The sequence below is a fragment of the Acomys russatus genome, chromosome 1, assembly GCF_903995435.1.
Source record: "Acomys russatus chromosome 1, mAcoRus1.1, whole genome shotgun sequence".
In the NCBI taxonomy this organism is placed as follows: domain Eukaryota; kingdom Metazoa; phylum Chordata; class Mammalia; order Rodentia; family Muridae; genus Acomys; species Acomys russatus.
The window spans coordinates 88,253,074-88,271,603 of record NC_067137.1 but is presented as its reverse complement, the minus strand read 5'-3'; the positions used below and the strand labels follow the sequence as shown (position 1 = coordinate 88,271,603).

The following is an 18,530-nucleotide window of genomic DNA, read 5'->3' as shown; positions in this document are numbered from 1 at the left end:
ATACTGTTTCCTTTAGTCTTTAAGGTTTCTGCAGAGGAGTTTACAGTGAGAGCTGAGACAGCCCTAGGTGTTTCTCATCTCTTGCAGCCTTAGGATCTTCTCTTTCAATATACAAGCTTAAGCATGTCTAGAAGTAGCAGTTAAATCTATCCTTTTGACCTTTCTGTACCTATATTTGACTGCTTTTATATATTTTATAAATTTGTATTATGTCTTTGAATACACTTTATAATCCTCTGGCATTCTTACATCCTTGACCTCCAGTATTTGCTCTTTCCCCAAAGTTCCCATAAACTTTCTCCTTTCCTCTTCACTCTTTTTCTTCCAATTACACATTTCAAACAGCCGGCACTGAACTCACTAATTGATGAGTTCCATACTTTCAATTAATCTCTCACATGAAAAATTTGTGTTTAATTATAAAATTTGTTTGCACATCTTTGTTTTCTTATATAACACAATGACTGAGCACTTAGCTGGTATATTCAAGGCAGTCCAATACCAGGTACAGCAGGGAAGACAGAGAAGGTAACATTCCTGTTAGAGAATTAGAACATTCCTGTTTTCCTCAAGCTCATTCAGTTTCCTTGAAAAATCTGATAATCCCCCCACAAGGAATATTTTAGGTAATTGTCAAGACACCTTACTTTCAGTGGTAATTAAGGTAATGACTTCCTGAAAATTGCTGATTTTTTCCCACGTTCAAAACTATCTAAGTACTGATGGCTCAGGCTTCTTACTCAGTTTTGTTGGTACCTCTTTGATGACAAATTCTAAACATGTTGTTTATTTCCCGAGTCTACACTTACATCTATTATTCAGCACTAGATGAAGTCCGGGTCCAGATTTTTCAGGCATCTACTTTTGGCATTCCGTTACAACCTTGGGAGTGGAACGTCAATCCATGTCTCAGTTTACCCAAAGTATAATGTTGGTGTATTCTTTTAAACTCAAGAGTACCTAAATAAAGCAATCTATCCTCACAAGCCTCACTCAGTTGCCAGCCATGGTTAATCACTGGGATTCTATCCAGCTTAAGACAAAGTCATCATGGATGGCACACTCCCAGGCTCCTGTATTACACCAAATTTATCATACAAGGAATCCACATCCTACCAGTAGAACACTTGGTAGGACCAGGCTCAAGTGAGTTGCCTACTTAGGTGCACACGATGCCTAAAACTATTTAGAGCAGTCATCGACAGAGCTAGCTGAAGTAAAAGTCTGAAATGCCATGTCAGGACTGTGTATGTTCCTACAGCACAGGAGCTATACCAAGGCTGGAAATTGCAAGCAGGCTTGGCAATCTATCCAGTACAGTTTCACCAGTCCAGAGAAATTCCAAAGAAACGCCGTGTGCTTGTGCCTCTATCATACTACTAGGGAATGGACTTGCACTGCACTATGCTGGCCGAAGTTGGTAGTTCAGGTAGTATGGTAGGGTTGATGACTGCAGCTGATTCAGCCACCTCATCTTCTATTCAGCTGGGCTGCACCTCAATTTTAAAGGCACGGGGGTCTATATAACTTTAAGAAGAGAGGAAGTGTACTCCAGATCTACCCTAGGGAATAAACACTACAAATAGAAACGCTGCTCTTTCCCAGGCCTATGACAAACCTCTATGCTTGCTTTTGTGCTAGGATCACTGGTAATTGAACTCTGCTCTACATTCTACTTCTCAAGTTTAGAAGAGGGGTAAGGAATGAAATCAGCCACCTACTCAAACACAGATCAAGCAGCTAAATCTACAAGAATTTTTTTTTTTTTTTTGCAATAGCAGAGATCATGGGCCTTTGCTAAAAAGTAGCTTTGGATATAACAAGGCCCTGAAATCTAAGACCTGTACTTAATTTTCTGCTCTCTCCTAAACATAAGACTTCTCTCTGTGTGTGTTGGACTGATTATTGTTGGAAAACAAGTGACATGGGCAACTATTTCCTTCATGCCTTCTTCACTCTTTTTGGTCTCTCACCTGACTTGTGAATGTTGTTAAATGCATAACCAGCAATGTAATTTCTCCTTTCTGTGAAGAGATGGTTATAGGAGAGCTTCTTAAACCCCTTTCTTATTTCACATCCCTATTTCACAAATTGTTTTTGCCTTCTATGATTTATGCTAAAAACTTAAAATATTATGCACCGTTGATAGTATGTTTTGTTTCTCAATCACATGAGGTATACCTGCTAAGTCTAGTTACTAAAGAATTTAAGCAACACTAATGCTAGACCAATGAGCATATAATCTATCAGGGGGAAAAGTGAGACTTATAAATCTTACATTTAGAGGTGTTACTTATAAGAGAGCTATAATAGATTTTTTAGAATTAGCAAACCTGTGTGTAGCAAAGTGAAAACTCAGCAACATTTAGTGTTGCTGCTAGAAGAACAAATTATAATAACAAATGAAATTTGTATAGAGTGAAGCACAATTATAATATAAAACCTTTTCTATTTTATATAATGAAGACTTCAAAGATACTTTAAAATTGAAATTTTATAAATAATCCATTAAAAATGTTAACTACATTTTAGCTTTTCTGAAAATATAGGATGAGAATGTTCAACTTTATGGGAAATAACCACTTCAGAAGCCACTGTTTACCTTCTGCTGACTGGCATTTTTAAGAAATTCAATTCACCATAGAAACCTGTCTTAACAGCAGCAGATAAGCACAGTCTATATTTAGAGATGATTGCTTCCCAGACAGCAATCCTGTCATTTCTTCATATTTAATGTCATGATCCAAGGGACCAAAATATCATTTAATCAGTGAGGCTACAGTGTGATGACAAGTATACTCAGGGGGATAAGGCAGTGTTCCAGAAATACCAAAGAAACAAACTTTCTCCCAAAACTAGTAAGCAAATATCACTTTTGATATTTAAAAAATGTATATGTTGATATAAGCATTTTGCTTAATTATTGTTAAACATGAATTTTTGTTACTAATGATTTATAATATCAAAATATAAAATTAATTAGTATGTTTATTCTTTATCACCAATAATCTATAACATCAAGTAAGCAGGCTGTTGCTTTTGTTTTTTAATCATTCCAAGTTGATATCCTGAACTGAGCTTTAATGTATATAAGTATGCATTCTTTTTAATGTAAGAAATATAATAAGAAATATTATACAAAAAGATAAAATAAATTTATTAAAATTTATGGTTACAAAATTTACTGTGACCTTGTTTGTATTTTAAATCTTGGTAATGACAATAAAAAGAATTTAGATTTAGCTAAAATGGTATTATACAGTCTGCTTAAGAATAGACAGTTATAGTAGTCATAGACGACACTTTAAAAATAATTTCTAGCAGAATCATTTTAAAGTCAACAGTAAGGACAAGATGTGAAGAATTACTGAACTATAATTAAAAATGCCAGGAAAACTAAGGATGTTTAATATTTATTTATCATATAATATTATGAGGTAACTATCAAGCATACTAAGTGTTGGCAAAGTTGTAATAAGTTGGAAACCTCATATATTACTAGTAAATATAAGCTGCTATGGAAACATTCTCATATCTTTAAAAAATTAAAAATAGAATGCAATATTATCCAAGAACTCCAATACTGGGTATATATCCAAGCAAGGTATTTTATAAATTCAAATTCATTGGATCATTAGCCACAAAGGCCAAAAGGTAGAAGCTATCACAGAGGCCACTGATAAAAGAATAGATAAGCAAAAATGTGCTATATACATATAAAGAAAAGTGTTCTTATTTAAAGAAAATGAATAATAGCTTGTATTATGAATTATACTTTTAACATTAAATTTTTTTTCTACTTTTATAGGTGTAGTAAGCAATAACTTTTTTTTCAAGACAGGGGTTTCTCTGTTTAGCCTCTGCTGTCATGGACTCCCTTTGTAGACCAGGCTGGCCTGGAACTCACAGTGATCCTCCTGCCCCTGCCTTCTGATTACTGGGATTAAAGGAGTGCACCACCACGCCTGGCCCTAAGTAATAAGTTTTTAACAGACTTGGAAATTAAATGAACCACTCCATACATAAAAAGTAACATCCTAACATTCAAAAGCAAGGTGAATAGTTTCAACATATTTTATAGGTCTTTTGAGTCTTAAAACAGCTTTAAATATTATAATTGAATCTAAGTTCAAAGACACTTGCTAGTTAGACATAAGCAATAAGAAATCAAAAACATGGCTCAGTGCTTAAGAGCACTGGCTGCTCTTCCAGAGAACTTGGATTTGATTCCAGCACTGACACGGTGGCTCAAACCATCTGTTCCAGTGCATAGGACGCCCCTTTCTGACCTCCACAGGTACTGCAGAAACATGGTGAACAGATATATATGCAAGCAAATAGCATATGCAATAAACAAATAAATTTTTAAAGATTTATAAAAGAAATTCAAGACACAAATGTGGTGACTTTTTTTAATCTTGCCAATACCACACAGTTAAAACTGTTTTGAAAGTAAAGAGAATTAAGCTCTATAAAAAATGTAACTGACTATAACTTAAATGAAGTACTTATATTACCAGAAGAAACAGTTTAATTTTAGTAAATTAATACAATATGCATCACTCTACTTAAAGAGGAGAAAAGCTAAATTATATCATATGAAGAATAATTACCTAAATGACTGAAAATTATGACCATATAAATGTTACTAATGGAAATATAACATTGAACTAAACTTAAAACATTTCACTGCATTGATACACTAAAACTAAAAAGGTCTTATAACACAAATTATACATACAGCAGAGGCTACAACCTTAAATTTGTCCTCAGAAACAGAAAGGAAGCTATTAGAATGGTTGTTTATTTATAAATTTAGTATATAAGCAAATTGATAATTCAAACAAACAGATACATTAATCAGCTAAAATACGTGTCCAATCCTGCCTGTTTTTACATTTAATATCCACAGGATGGACATAGGCAAAAATCATCCAGGAAAAAAAGGCGCTATTGGATAACCCCTTATCTCAATCTTGCCACAAATCAAATTTTCCTCCCATTAAATTAGTAACAAGATAAAATAATCCTGAAATATTTGTGACTTTTCATTTTTCTTTTCTACCATGGTATTCCTCCTTGACCATGTTCAAACAATAGCTCATCTAGTTCATTGCAGTCCAGTGATTTGTTATAATGAAATGGATATAAAATTGTGGGACACACACGTGTCTCTGTCTGTCTGTCTGTCTCATTCATACACACACACACACACACACACACACACACACACACACACACACACATATATATTCATAGTTAGATTTATAATATGACAGAGTCTCTTTGGGTTCTGGCTTTTTAAATCTTTTTTCCAATAAATATAAAATTCCAAGACTCAATGAAACTATTATATAGTAATATTATACTAGAATATATACTTAAAAGGAAGGGAACTGACCGGAGCAGCAAATAACAAACAATAAGCTCTTAATGAACAGACAGGAACATGGTGGCACATGTTTGTGATCCATGACACTTGGGAAGCAGAGGCAGGAAGATCATGACTTGCAGGCAGGCAAGGCTACAGAATGAGTACCAAGCCAGCTTGGGCTGAGACAACATCTCATTAAAAAAAAAATAATAATAATAAATAAATAAATAAAAAATATTGTAAGCTACAAAAATCCAAAAGTTCTATGGTGTACATTTTTCTAATATGGAACATTAAATGTAGTCTAGTATATTTAAGTAAGTTATTACAAATATTTTATATTTCTAATTTTAAGAGTAAATAGTTATTACAAATAAAATGTTCAATGAAATTTACAATTGGTGTAATCAAATTCACCCTCATCTCCCCAAACAAATCAGTTAGTAAGTAAATTCCTTTTGCCATTATCTACTGTCACATTGTTGATACCAATTACCAGTGCTGTGAAAGTCAATCTTCCAGGATAATGCCATCTTTTCAAAAGTTTTCTCGTTTTTCTCATGTGGTATGTATATATGTATGTATGTATGATGTATGTACGTACGTATGTATGTATGTATGTATGATGTATGCATGATGTATGTATGTATGTATGATGTGTGTATGTATGTATGTATATATGCATGTATGTATGATGTATGCATGTATGATGTATGTATGTATGTATGATGTATGCATGTATGTATGATGTATGTATGTATGATGTGTGTATGTATGATGTGTGTATGTATGTATGTATATATGTATGTATGTATGTATGTATGTATGTATGATGTATGTATGTATGTATGATGTATGATGTATGTATGTATGCTGTATGTATGTATGTATGTATGATGTATGTATGTATGATGTATATATGTATGTATGTATGTATGTATGTATGATGTGTGTACGTATGTATGTACGTATGTATGTATGATGTATGTATGTATGTATGTATGTATGTATGTATGATGTATGTATGTATGTATGATGTATGTATGTATGTATGGTGTGTGTGTATGTATATATGTATGTACATACGTATGTATGTATGTATGATGTATGTATGTATGTATATATGTATACATATACATATATATGCACATACCAGTTCCATCAGACTTCACTAGATGTAACAAATTATCAGGAAAAAGTTGAAAATTGGCTGGTAAAACTATTTTTTAAGCCGGGCATGGTAGCAAATGCCTATAACCCAAGCACTTGGAGAGGCAGAGGCAGGTGGATCACTGTGAGTTCCAGGCCAGCCTGGTCTACAAAGTGAGTCCAGGACAGCCAAGGCTACACAGAAAAACCCTGTCTCAAAAAAACAACACTATTTTTTTTAAGTTAACATAAAAATAAAGTTTTAAATTATACTTAGTAGTGAAAAACAGATACTCACAAAGAAGGGTCTTGGACAAGATCTTTTAGATTTATCCCACTGCGGTCTTCTGCAAGATTCCTGAAGCAGCTATCACTCACTAAACAAGAAAAGGGGAAAGAATATAAAATTAATTTTGTTAATATTTCACTATAGCTAGTGCTGGCCAAAAGTAATTTTAAACGAAATTCCTTATTTTATTTCTTTCCTAAGGGGATGCAGGCTATCCAAATAAGACCTGATAGGCTATGGTCAGACAGTGGGGGAGGAGGACCCCACCTGTCAGAGGTCTAGGGAAGGGAATAGAATGGAAATGAGAGGGAAAGTCGGAACAGGAAGATAAGAGCAAGGGGATTGCAATCGGGATATAATATGAATTAATAATAATAATAATAATAATAATAATAATAATAATAATAATAACAACAACAACAACAACAACAACAAAAAATATATATTTCTTTCCTAAACATCAGCATTAATTTTTTTGCCTGCTAAATTGAGTGGAAAATGTTAATAGTCAACAAAAAACCAATATTTCAATGACAAGGAGCTAATTTAAGACACACTGACCTTATATAAATATAATATATAAAAGAATTAAAATATGATTTTGTTCTCACTTCTAGAGGATTAATTTACTAATACATAATAATAAGCCCCTGGTCTTACAACAACTAAAATAAAAGAGATAAACAACACTACTGTCCCTGCCATCGCATTTGTTTGAAATTGCAGAGATCAGTGAAAATAAAAGCATAAAGTAAACTGGTAGGAAGGGAGTAGCTTCTTAGGTAAATTTGATGTGTTGATTTTTTGATTTCTGAGACTATTTTTCATTTATACAGACTAAGAATCAAAAGAGATTGTTTGTAAAGAGGAAAATCACCACAGCTCTTGAAATGTACAGGCCAGCAGGACAGACTAGAAGCAATCCCAGTTCAAAACAACACATTTTTAGAAGACAACTGGCTTCTTTGGTTAAATTTAGAATTAAAGAGATCTTTATGTCCATGTTTACTGTTCGACCCCATGAACAATATAACTTACAAGTATGAGATGGAGCACAAAATATAAACAATGATCAAGAGTATAAAAAAATACAAAAGAGTATAGATGATACTGTTTTAAAAGTTTAAGAAAACTATTTAACACGAGGCAAAGAAAAAAAAAATCCTCACTTGTAATCTAAAAAGGAAAAGTTAACAGAGAAATACAATCTACCAAAGAGAATTAGATCAGAAGTTGGAAAAAAATAAAATAAAATAAAAAGAAGTTAGTAAGTTTCATATTTGATTCAAAATAGGAAAACCTAACATTACTTAACTTAGAGAAAAATCAGTTGACAAGTGTCTAAAAGGAAAGAGAGCAAAGGAGATGAAAAGAACAGAGCATAAGTCATACAAATAATCAAAAGTGAGAGACAAACAGGAGAGAATGTAGGGGAAAATGTTTATAGGAAGTTTAAAACTTCTGAAAATACATAAAAATGATTCAAAAGACTAAGTAGACTCAGAAAGAGTAGCAAATTACATGGAGGGTGGAGGAGGGGAAGAAGAGGAGGAGGAGAAGAGAAGAGAAGAGAAGAGGAGAGGAGAGGAGAGGAGAAGAGAGGAGAGAGATGGATCTACAATGCTATGGAGATCAGAGGAGGTGAAAAGAGATATATATGAATCACAAAAGAAATGGATAACCTTACAAAAAAGAAATTATGTCCAATGTGGTAAGATCTGCATTTCCATGTGGTTCATGGGTCTAAGCATTTTCCATGAATTTGTTGCCATATGAGCCAGTTCGAGAATAACTTGCCAGAATGTGTTCTCTCCCTCCACTATGTAGGTTCTGGAAATCAAACACGGGTCATCAGGCATGGTGGCAAACACCTTTATGCACTGAGCCATCTCACCGTCCCTTTTTTCTTCATTGTTAACTTGATTATCTCAGGGAGCTGTCATTGTAATGTTAATTACCTTTTATCATCTAAATATTTTCTGAATAATTAAAAATGATTAATATAATGAAACATCAAATTGAGTGAATTATATAGACATTTATATACATTTAAAATCTTTGTGTATGTATATCTGTTATATGCATATGTGTTTGTGTGTGTGTGCATGTGTGTCCGTATATACACATGCATTAAGAGGCCAAAGGTCAATATCTGTGTCTTCCTTTAACACTCTACCTTGCCTCTTTTGGGGGAGGGAGGGGTATTTGTTTTGTTACTTGTTTTCAAGATGGGTTTTTCTTGCAGCCCTGGCTGTCCTGGAACTAAATCTACAGACCAAGCTGCCCTCAGACTCAGAGATCCTCTGGCCTCTGTTCCCAGTGCTGGGGTTAAAGGTGTGCACCACCATGTCAGGCCTCCACCTGCCTAGTGAGAAAGGGTCCGCTCTGAACTTGGAGCTAGACTGGTGGGTAAGCACTTGTCTCTGCCTCCAACGAGCTGTGATTCCAGGCACAAGTAACTATGCCTTGCTTTTTAAGTGGTTGCCTAAGGACACAAAGGCAGGTTCACACTCATGTGCAGAAAGCACTTTACCAACTGTCTTAGGGCTTCTATGGCTGTGACAGTACACCATGAAAAGAAGAGAAGTGAGGAAACAGTTTGCTTCAGCCTCTAACTCCACAGCACAGGACATCACCGGGAAATCAGTGCAGAGGCCTGTACGCAAGAGCTGATGAAGAGACCATGAACCTACTTACTGCTTTCCCCCCAAGGCCTGCTCGCTCACTCTGCTTTCTTATAACACTCAGGACTACCAGCCCAGGTAAGGCACTGCCCACAGTGAGCTGGCACCTCCAACATAAGTCATTAATCAAGAAAATACACCACAGATTTGCCTACAAACCAATCTTTTTTTTTTTCAACTAGGAGGCATTTTTTCAATTAGGTTCCCTCTTTCTAGCTTGTGTCCAGCTGGCAACAAACTAGCTATCACATTAACTGTGCCATCATTGTAGAACCTGCATTATTAATCTGTAAAAAAGGGCCCCTAGGTTAATTTTTAATGTGTTGGGTACCTCTGAATTTGGGAAGACTTTTCATATAATCTGAAGGTGGTCTTTCACTCCATTGTTTGCTTCGAGGAAGTTTGGTTTTTTTTAGCCTGATATTATTCCATCTGCCAATTTTTGCTTTTGTTTCTTATACTTTGGGGATCCTAATCAGGATCTCATTGCCTTAACGTGTTTTCCTGTTTTCTTCCAAAAATTCCAGTATTTCAGGTCTTATATGTAGAACTGAATCCACCTTGCTAGATTTTTATACAAGGGAAAGACAGTGGTCAAGTGTCAGTCTTCTGCATGCTGCCATTCAGGTTTCCCAGCAGGAGTCACTAAGAATGCTATGCTTTCTCTAATGTATGTTTTTATAACATGTGTCAAGAATTGCTTCAGTATACAGGCACTTCCGAGATGTTTTTATCAGATTTTGTTTTATATTCCATATAAAATTTAAAATAACATAATCTGCACCTCAACGAAGAAAAGGTCCTTCCCCTGTCAGTTAACTCATGCATCACTTTTGGTGTTGACAGTCTGTTCTCCCATCCCTCCCATGGGTTATCTATATTCTCTTGGCCACTGACAGATGCATCATGAGTTCCACTGATATGATTAGAAATCTGTTTTGTTAGCTTCTGTTTACATAATTTAAAACATTCTTACTATGTGTTATGTATTTGACTGTGATAAACTCCTGGTACACTGATTATTATTACATAAAATCAACTTTCATATCTAGTCTTAAATTTAAAGGCTGCTTTGTTGCACATTAATATAACTAGCTTTCATTTTTTTGTTTGCATGGTATATTTTCTTCTATCCTCCTTTAGTCTTTATGTTTAAAATATATCTCTTGCATGAAGCATATAATTGGATTGTTTGGTTTGGTTTCATATAGTTTGACCCACAGTGACTTAACTGAAAATTTTAATGTTATTCAATATGGTCAGGAGAAAACAGAAAGAATTAGCCTCATACAATTTGCAATTGAGGCTTAAAATCTATTCTAAGGTAAACTCTGTTGCAGAATGATGATATGTATATTTTTATCTTAATTTTTTGTGGTTCTAGGCAGAAATGCTTATTTTTCCAAAGATTCTCCACTCTAATCATAAGCAAATTCTAAATCTCTACCTCTTCACATCATCAAATGCTTATTTGAAATTCTATATTAAATGCAAGGTAATATTTAAGACCAAATAGTCTCTGAATAATATGAACCCTGAACACAATAGGTAGCATTATTTGAAACATTACGGTATAAAATGACAAAGGTATACTTTTTAAAAATATCCTAGGGCTGGAGACACGGCTGAGAGGCTAAGAGCACTGACTGCTCTTCCAGAGGTCCTGAGTTCAAGTCTCAGCAACCACATGGTGGCTCACAACCATCAATAATGTGATCTAATGCCCTCTTCTGGTGTGCATGAAAACAGAGCACTCATGTACATAAAATAAATAAATAAATAAATAAATCTTTAAAAAATTATCCTAGAACATAAAAATTTCTTAAAGCAATTCTTATCCATTTTATATTAATTTATACTATTCCTTAAGAAAAATACAATTATAGATGCTTCCCCACCCTCCCCTTTTTTCTGGTGCCACACGATTAACACACATTCACCTCAATTCAGGAATAAGCACAACAAAGTATGATCCATTCTACTCCCTAGTGCACCATTTCAACCTGTAGGACACGACCCCTTTAGCTGTCATGACCCCTTAGGGATATGACCCCTTTTAGAGTGGTCACAGAAAATGATTGGAAAATATAGGTGTTTACATTACAATTCAGTAACAGTAGCAAAATTGCAATTATGAAGTAGCAATAAAGGGTGGGGAATCACAGCATGTGGAACTGTATTACAGGGTTATAGTATTAGGAAGATTGGGAGCCACGCCTTAGGGTTTCATATCCTTTATCAATCATGCCTTACTGCAGTTGGTGTCATCCCTAAAACCTTAGTAAAGTTTAGTTTGCCTAATCACTAATAAGAACCTAAAGTTAGCTTTCTAAACACAAATAATAATAGTATTACTTAGTCTTTTATGAAATATTTCCAATGCCAAATCTTTTACATTATTAAATATAGGAATAAAGTTTAAATATTAGGTTATATATTAAAAATTAAATACAAAACATTCACATTTTCTTCACTGTTGAATATTATCTTCTTCAAACATAATATAGCATTCTATCAGTGAGATGAAGTTATATTTTATTGTACAGCTACTGCTTCCATTATTCTGACAAAATACCTAAAGAAACAAAGGAAGATCTACTTCATCTATTTTCCCAAGATTACAATTCATTGTGGCAAGGAGAACATGAGAGATATAGCTCTTTAACACACATAAATCAGAAAGCGAAGAGAAGACGTGAAGAGGTGATGTCAGGTGTGGGAGTGCACTGGTCCACCCTGTGCTGGGCTGGAGACCGAAGGCAACGGTTGATGTGTGGACTCCGTCAGCCGACCTTCTTTCTTCAGCTCCTTTAGAGCTCTATGTCTCATGATGGGTCTACACTGAGTGTGCACATATCAGAACAACTACCCGCCTTTCTTCTATTGAATGCTCTATTTACAAACACCTCAAACTCCATGGAGTCAATGAAAAATATAGAAAGAAACACAGCCCAAGAAAATATAAGTCTGTTTAGAATATCTTACCAAAACTAAAACAAAACCCAATAAAACAAAACAAAGCAAAGCAAAACAAAACATCAAAACTCATCCATTTCTTCTCTTCTCCATTTCCAATGTCATCATTTTTTTCCACCAAAAAGTCCTGTCAGAACTATCCTTCCTTATGAAAGCAAACTATGCTTTACTCTAAACACACACAGTCTCTCTCTCTCTCTCTCTCTCTCTCTCTCTCTCTCTCTCTCTCTCTCTCTCTGTGTGTGTGTGTGTGTGTGTGTGTGTGTGTACACTATTTATTTTTTAAGTAGCCAGGTGGTAATGGTGCATGCCTTTAATCCCAGCACTTGGAAGGCAGAGGCAGGCAGCTCTCTATGAATTCGAGGCCAGCCTGGTCTACAGAGTTAGTTCCAGGAGAGCCAAGGATACACAGAGAAACCCTGTCTTGAAAACCCAAATATATATATGATAAAAATAAAGTAAACATTGAGATGTAACAAGAATAAATTAATAAAAAATAAAATAAAAATAAAAATAAAGTAACCTAAGTAACCTGAAATGTCACAGTTAATATCCAGGAATAAATCAACATGGGTAAATGCTTAATTATCTTAGAGATTGATTAAGCCACTTAGACAGGAAAGCAGAGAAAGTTATTTCAAATTACTTATAAACAAAGTCATAGAAAGATGGAGTAAAATTATTCTGCACAACAGTAGAATCAAATGGTAAGGTCTGTGATATTCTGTTTTACTGTCTGCGTGGAGATAATTGAGAGTGATACACTTTAGATAACCGGCTTTTACTATCTCACTGCATCGCTTTTCTGTTATCACCTAGACACCAGACTTCAAATTTTGCTCTAAGATAAAATGACATTTTTAGTGCAAAGCTAGATAAGAATGAAAACACTAATTTTTATTTGGTTGCTCAGAACAACATAAACCTAATGAAATGAGCTTTTTATTAGAAAAAGGTATATCAAAAGGCAATTATAGTAGAGTCTATAATAAAACTATAAATAAATAGGGGAAAATAGCAATAATGAGAAGTATATCATCACTAGAGAAAAATAGAAAAAGAACACAAAGGACTAGAACTTCATTTTTAAAACAACTATAGATATCAAAAAGTCTGAAAAAATACAAATGACACATATCATATTGTTAATACTTTAATCCCAATATATTAAGTATCATTAAATTTTCAACACGTTGTTGAAGATATAAAGTGGTACAAGTACTGTGGAAACTAATATTACAAAGCTAGTAAAACTGAAAATAAATGTTTGTTCATCAACAATTGGGTACATAAATATATTCTCCAAGGAAATATTTACAATACATAACTCTTTGAAGAAGAATTATTCTGAAAGCAGGCTGCACAGGCATACACAACTCTAGCACAAAGAGAAGGAAGCAGGAGCCAGGAGGACTGGAATTCAAGGCCATCTGATGTTTTATATATATAGTAACTACCAGCTCAGCCTAAGCTATAGTAAAAACTATCTTTTAAAAATATCAAATAAATAAATATTAATACAATTACATACTTGATGGGAGTTTAAATAAAGAATTAGATCTATGAATGCTGATATGCCACATAAAAATGTTGATAGAAACAGGTTTCAGTATGAAATTATTCAAATATATGATACATATTTTACTTTTAAAAATTACAAAATAATTACATCATCATTCTCCACCCCACCTCCAATCCCTTTCCTTTTTCCAATTCCTATATCCCTCATCCCTCAGCTCCTTTTCAAATTTCTAACTGTTCTCTCTTTTTTAATTGTTATTGCTAAATACATAAATATAACATGCTAAGTCTATTTAGTGTCAAACATAATTCAAAAGTCAAAGTAACACTAAGCTTATTGTAAGTATAAGTTAAAGTGCTAAAGCATAATAGATAAGAAAGAACAAGAAAAACAGCAACTTCAGAATAAAGGACAGTATGATGAATGATGCTCTAACTTCATTTCTGTTGATATGGTAAAATACCCTACAAAAAGCAACTTAAGGAAGAAAGAGTATATTTTAGCTCACAGTTCCATAGACAGTTACCTTGAAGAGGTTAGTCACATTCACATCCACAAGCAAGGACAAAGATAATGAATGTATACATTCCTTCACTTGCTTGTGCTCAGCTCAGCTTCTCCATTCTTAAAGAATCTAATACCCCTTGACTAGGGAATGATGCCACCCACAGTGGGTTGGGGGTTGAGTCCACCATAGATATGCCCGCAGGCCAAACCAGTGTGGGCAACCTAGACAATCCCTCATTGTCACTCATTTCCCAAGAAATTCTAGGTTGTGTTGACATTTAAAGTTAACTGCTAAATGTAAGTATTTATCTATATTTTATTTATTTTGCTCAATGGTGGAGTAAAACTCCTTTTTTGGTGGCAGGGATGTGGGTGGAGGGATGAGACAGGATTTCTCTGTGTAGCTTTAGCTGTCCTGTACTTGCTCTGTACACCAGGCTGGCCTCAAACTCACAGAGATTCGCCTACCTCTGCCACTGTGCCCAGCTTAGAATAATACTCTTAAGGTAAGATTCCTATGTTGGTATGTTTCCCTACTCCTACAAAGAAGATTCTATATAAAACATAAATCATAATGATCTCAACATTGAAATATGGGTATTTCTGATAAGGTGCAGACCTAGTAGTCAAAAACTAAAATGTAACTAGTAACTACATTGTTTTCCTAATTTGTGAGATTCCATTTTTTTCTTTATCTTTCCTGTAAATTACTAATCTTCCAAAACAATAATATTGCTATTATACAAGTTAAATTTAGTGACAGCATATAAAATTGAATTACCTACCACTAAGCCCATATATGAACACCTTAACCACAAATTTTGAGTCTTAGTCTTGGGATAAAACAAAAAACAAAAAACAAACAAACAATAACAAAAGAACCACCAAAACAACAAACCAAACAAGTAAATATACTGCTTTTGTCTTTATTAACTACCTGTAACTAACCAAAAATACACTATTAAGTAGTATTATTATAAACAATGACAGAAAAAACTCAACAGAATCATAATACATGTTTTCTTACTGTTTATCTTTAAAAATAACATAGATTCAAAACACCAGTTACCTTTTTCTAACACTTTATCTCAAATGTATATACCATATCACTCCTTCTGAATTTTTGTTCTTCAATTAATATTTTTATTATAATAATAATAATGACAACACAAATTTGATTAGGACCTTGATTATAATCAGTCATCAGCAAACAAGCCCTAAGCATCACTATGAATAGCCCAGAACTTCTCAGAAGTCTAATGTCTTCATAGCTTGAAGCCATGTACAAGGTTGTATCTGTAAACCTGTTACTCTCACTTAATTATTATCCATAGTCAAACTAAAGGAGACTATAAAATACTGAAATCACTGGGAAAATTGTCAAAGGCAAGAGCTGGCAAGCATTTTTTTTTCCAGAGAAGGACAGACGTATTAGTGCATCCCTCTCAACCAAAATAAAATGTATCTTGTTGGAGTATGGTCTAGTGCTTTGTATTTAATTGCTCCACCCCCAAGAGTCTCACTGAAGACTTCCAGGAACCCCAATTATTGTGTTTAATCTTGCCTCCTTGTTTGACTAATATAGAAAGTTGATACCTGGGCAGCACCAGAGGAAGGTAGGCTTTGCGGACAGAGAGGATCCTTGGAAGGAGAAGCAGACAGATACCAGGGGTGGAAGGAGGAGGAGAATCACTATGACACAGGAAAGAGCCACGTGGGCCTAGAAGAGGAACTCTGAAGTTCCACAGGAGAAAAATGGCTCACATGAACAACCTTAGCAAGTACGTTAGTATTGTGGGTGGGAGGTAGCCCAAATAGAAATAATTAGAGCAGATGGCATGGGACAGAGATAACGGGAGGTAGTTTAGAGTGTTAGTACCTGCCATGCCCCAGGTGATAAGGCTCTTCTAAAATATATAAGGTGTATGTGTCTTTATTGATTGTAAAAGTGGATTAAATAATACTACTGTAATAATTATAAGCCTAATAATAAACATTTAATAGGCCATGTCATTAAACTCACACCAACAATATTTGTAATTGAAACAGAATTACATAATTTCTCCCTCTATAACCCTCATCCAGAAAACACTTCCCCTCAGTCCCTTCATGCCTCTCTCCTACTCTCAAGTTGATAGCCTCTTTTTGATAATTACTGTTACATACATATAAGTGTATGCATATGTGTATAGAATATATAACTACAACCTACTGAGTATTTTATTTCGGTGTATATAAATATATGTATATATACATGGTTTCAGGGCTGACCACTCTCTATTGCACTTTTTTTAAAAGTAAAATTACTATTTTAATCTCAAACAGACAAAATCAGGCTTCAAACAGATTGGCACAAAGGCTATCAGCCAACCCTTGGTAAAGAAGAACAACTTCCTATTCAGAGAATTGTGCTGATCAACCTTAACCAGGTGATCCTGCAGAATTGTCCTTGGATGTAGTAGGTGGCTGCCACCCAGTGGACACCATCAGTTTTTCACTTATCTGAACCATTCATGAAACAAGCTCAAACACTTATGATGAACTTTGTATATTATACAGAAAAGTTCAGGGGCTTTAATCACAAATTTAAATAAATAAAAAACTTATTAAAATTCATCAGCTGAATTTTAATTTTCCTCACACCAAAACATTAATCAAACTACCTGACATGCATATGTCAGCAATGACAATAAGCCACAAAATGGCTGCAAAGGTGGGGAACAGCCAATAGCATAATGTACAGAGATAGTGTTAACAATATCAAGAGCAGTGGCTTTTTTCTTCTCTCTCCTTTGGCTGTTTGCTCCAGATTGGTTACAAGCCCCAAAATTGTTCCTCTTTATGTAGCTTCTGATATCTGAAAATCACACCAGTTCAGGGGTCCTGCATCCACTGAAATGTTCCCTTCAGATTTCAGCACTCTTAATACCAGTACTCAAAAGGAAGGAATAGGCAAATCTCTAAGTTTTAGGTCTATTATGAGGTTGAAACCAGCTTGATCTACATAATGAGCTCCAGGACATCCAAAGCTATCCAGTGAGACCCAGATCCAAAAATTAAAAATGAAATAAAACACACTTTAGCTCTTTGGTCAGTGCCTATAGCCCAGCCTTCCCTCCATACATGCAGTCAGTAAAGTATTAGTGACAGCAACTGTATTTACTTAACAGCATCATGAAATTTCAAGTCTACCTCTGTTATCACACTGTATCCATGCACTCTGATTTTAGCTGCTTTCATGGAGATAAAATACATGGGCAACTTTAGGGATTATAAAGGTATAAAAATCAAAATAATGTTATACTGATATGAAATAGATAAATTGATCAGGGGGAAAGGAAAATAAAAAACAAAAATAGATCCTCACATATAAAAATTTGTTTTAAGACAATGATACAAAAGCAATACGTACAGAAAAATACAGGTCTCTATCATGTAGTGTTAGAAAATTAAACAAGTATATAAGAAAAAATGATTTTAATATAAGCCTCAATCTGTATGCAAATTAACCCTGAAAATGCATGACAAACACAAAACTTAGAATTGCTTAACTTCTATACGTAGAAAATCTTTGAGTTTTTCTTTAAGAACCTGGTCATCTTAGAATATGTGCAACACAATATACGAAAGAAAAAATAATGAGAATATAACTTTTTATACTGAAATAATTGCACACTCACAGAATGTTGACCTATAGAATTCACCCTGCTTTCACCACTGTGACATATTATTTATTGTAATAGCAAGGGTAGAAGAATTTAACATTTATACACTATTGCCAGCTAGCATACAAACCTTCCTCAGTTTTCACCAATTATTTTACATGTATGTATATGTGACTTAGTCAGCTGAATGCAATTTTATATCATGTTTAACCACTACCAAGATACATACCATCTATATGAATCTAGTCCTCATGGCCCCAGGTGGCAGACCAGACCAGGGACATCTGTCTGGTCTTTGGGAGTAACAGACCCTCACTGCTGCAAGGCCATGGACCCAGACATGGACCAAAGCCAGGACCTCACC

At 34.4% G+C, this 18,530-nt stretch overlaps 1 protein-coding gene across 23 annotated transcripts in view; it reads right to left on the bottom strand.

Moving 5' to 3' along the window:
- Window positions 1-18,530, bottom strand: part of Gphn (gephyrin) — a 433,952-nt gene that overhangs the window by 325,459 nt on the left and 89,963 nt on the right. For all 23 annotated transcript variants that reach the window (XM_051148057.1, XM_051147978.1, XM_051148006.1 and 20 more), the window contains exon 2: window positions 6,822-6,900. In XM_051148057.1, coding sequence (XP_051004014.1) covers window positions 6,822-6,900 — 79 coding nt within the window. The remainder of the gene's footprint in view (window positions 1-6,821; window positions 6,901-18,530) is intronic.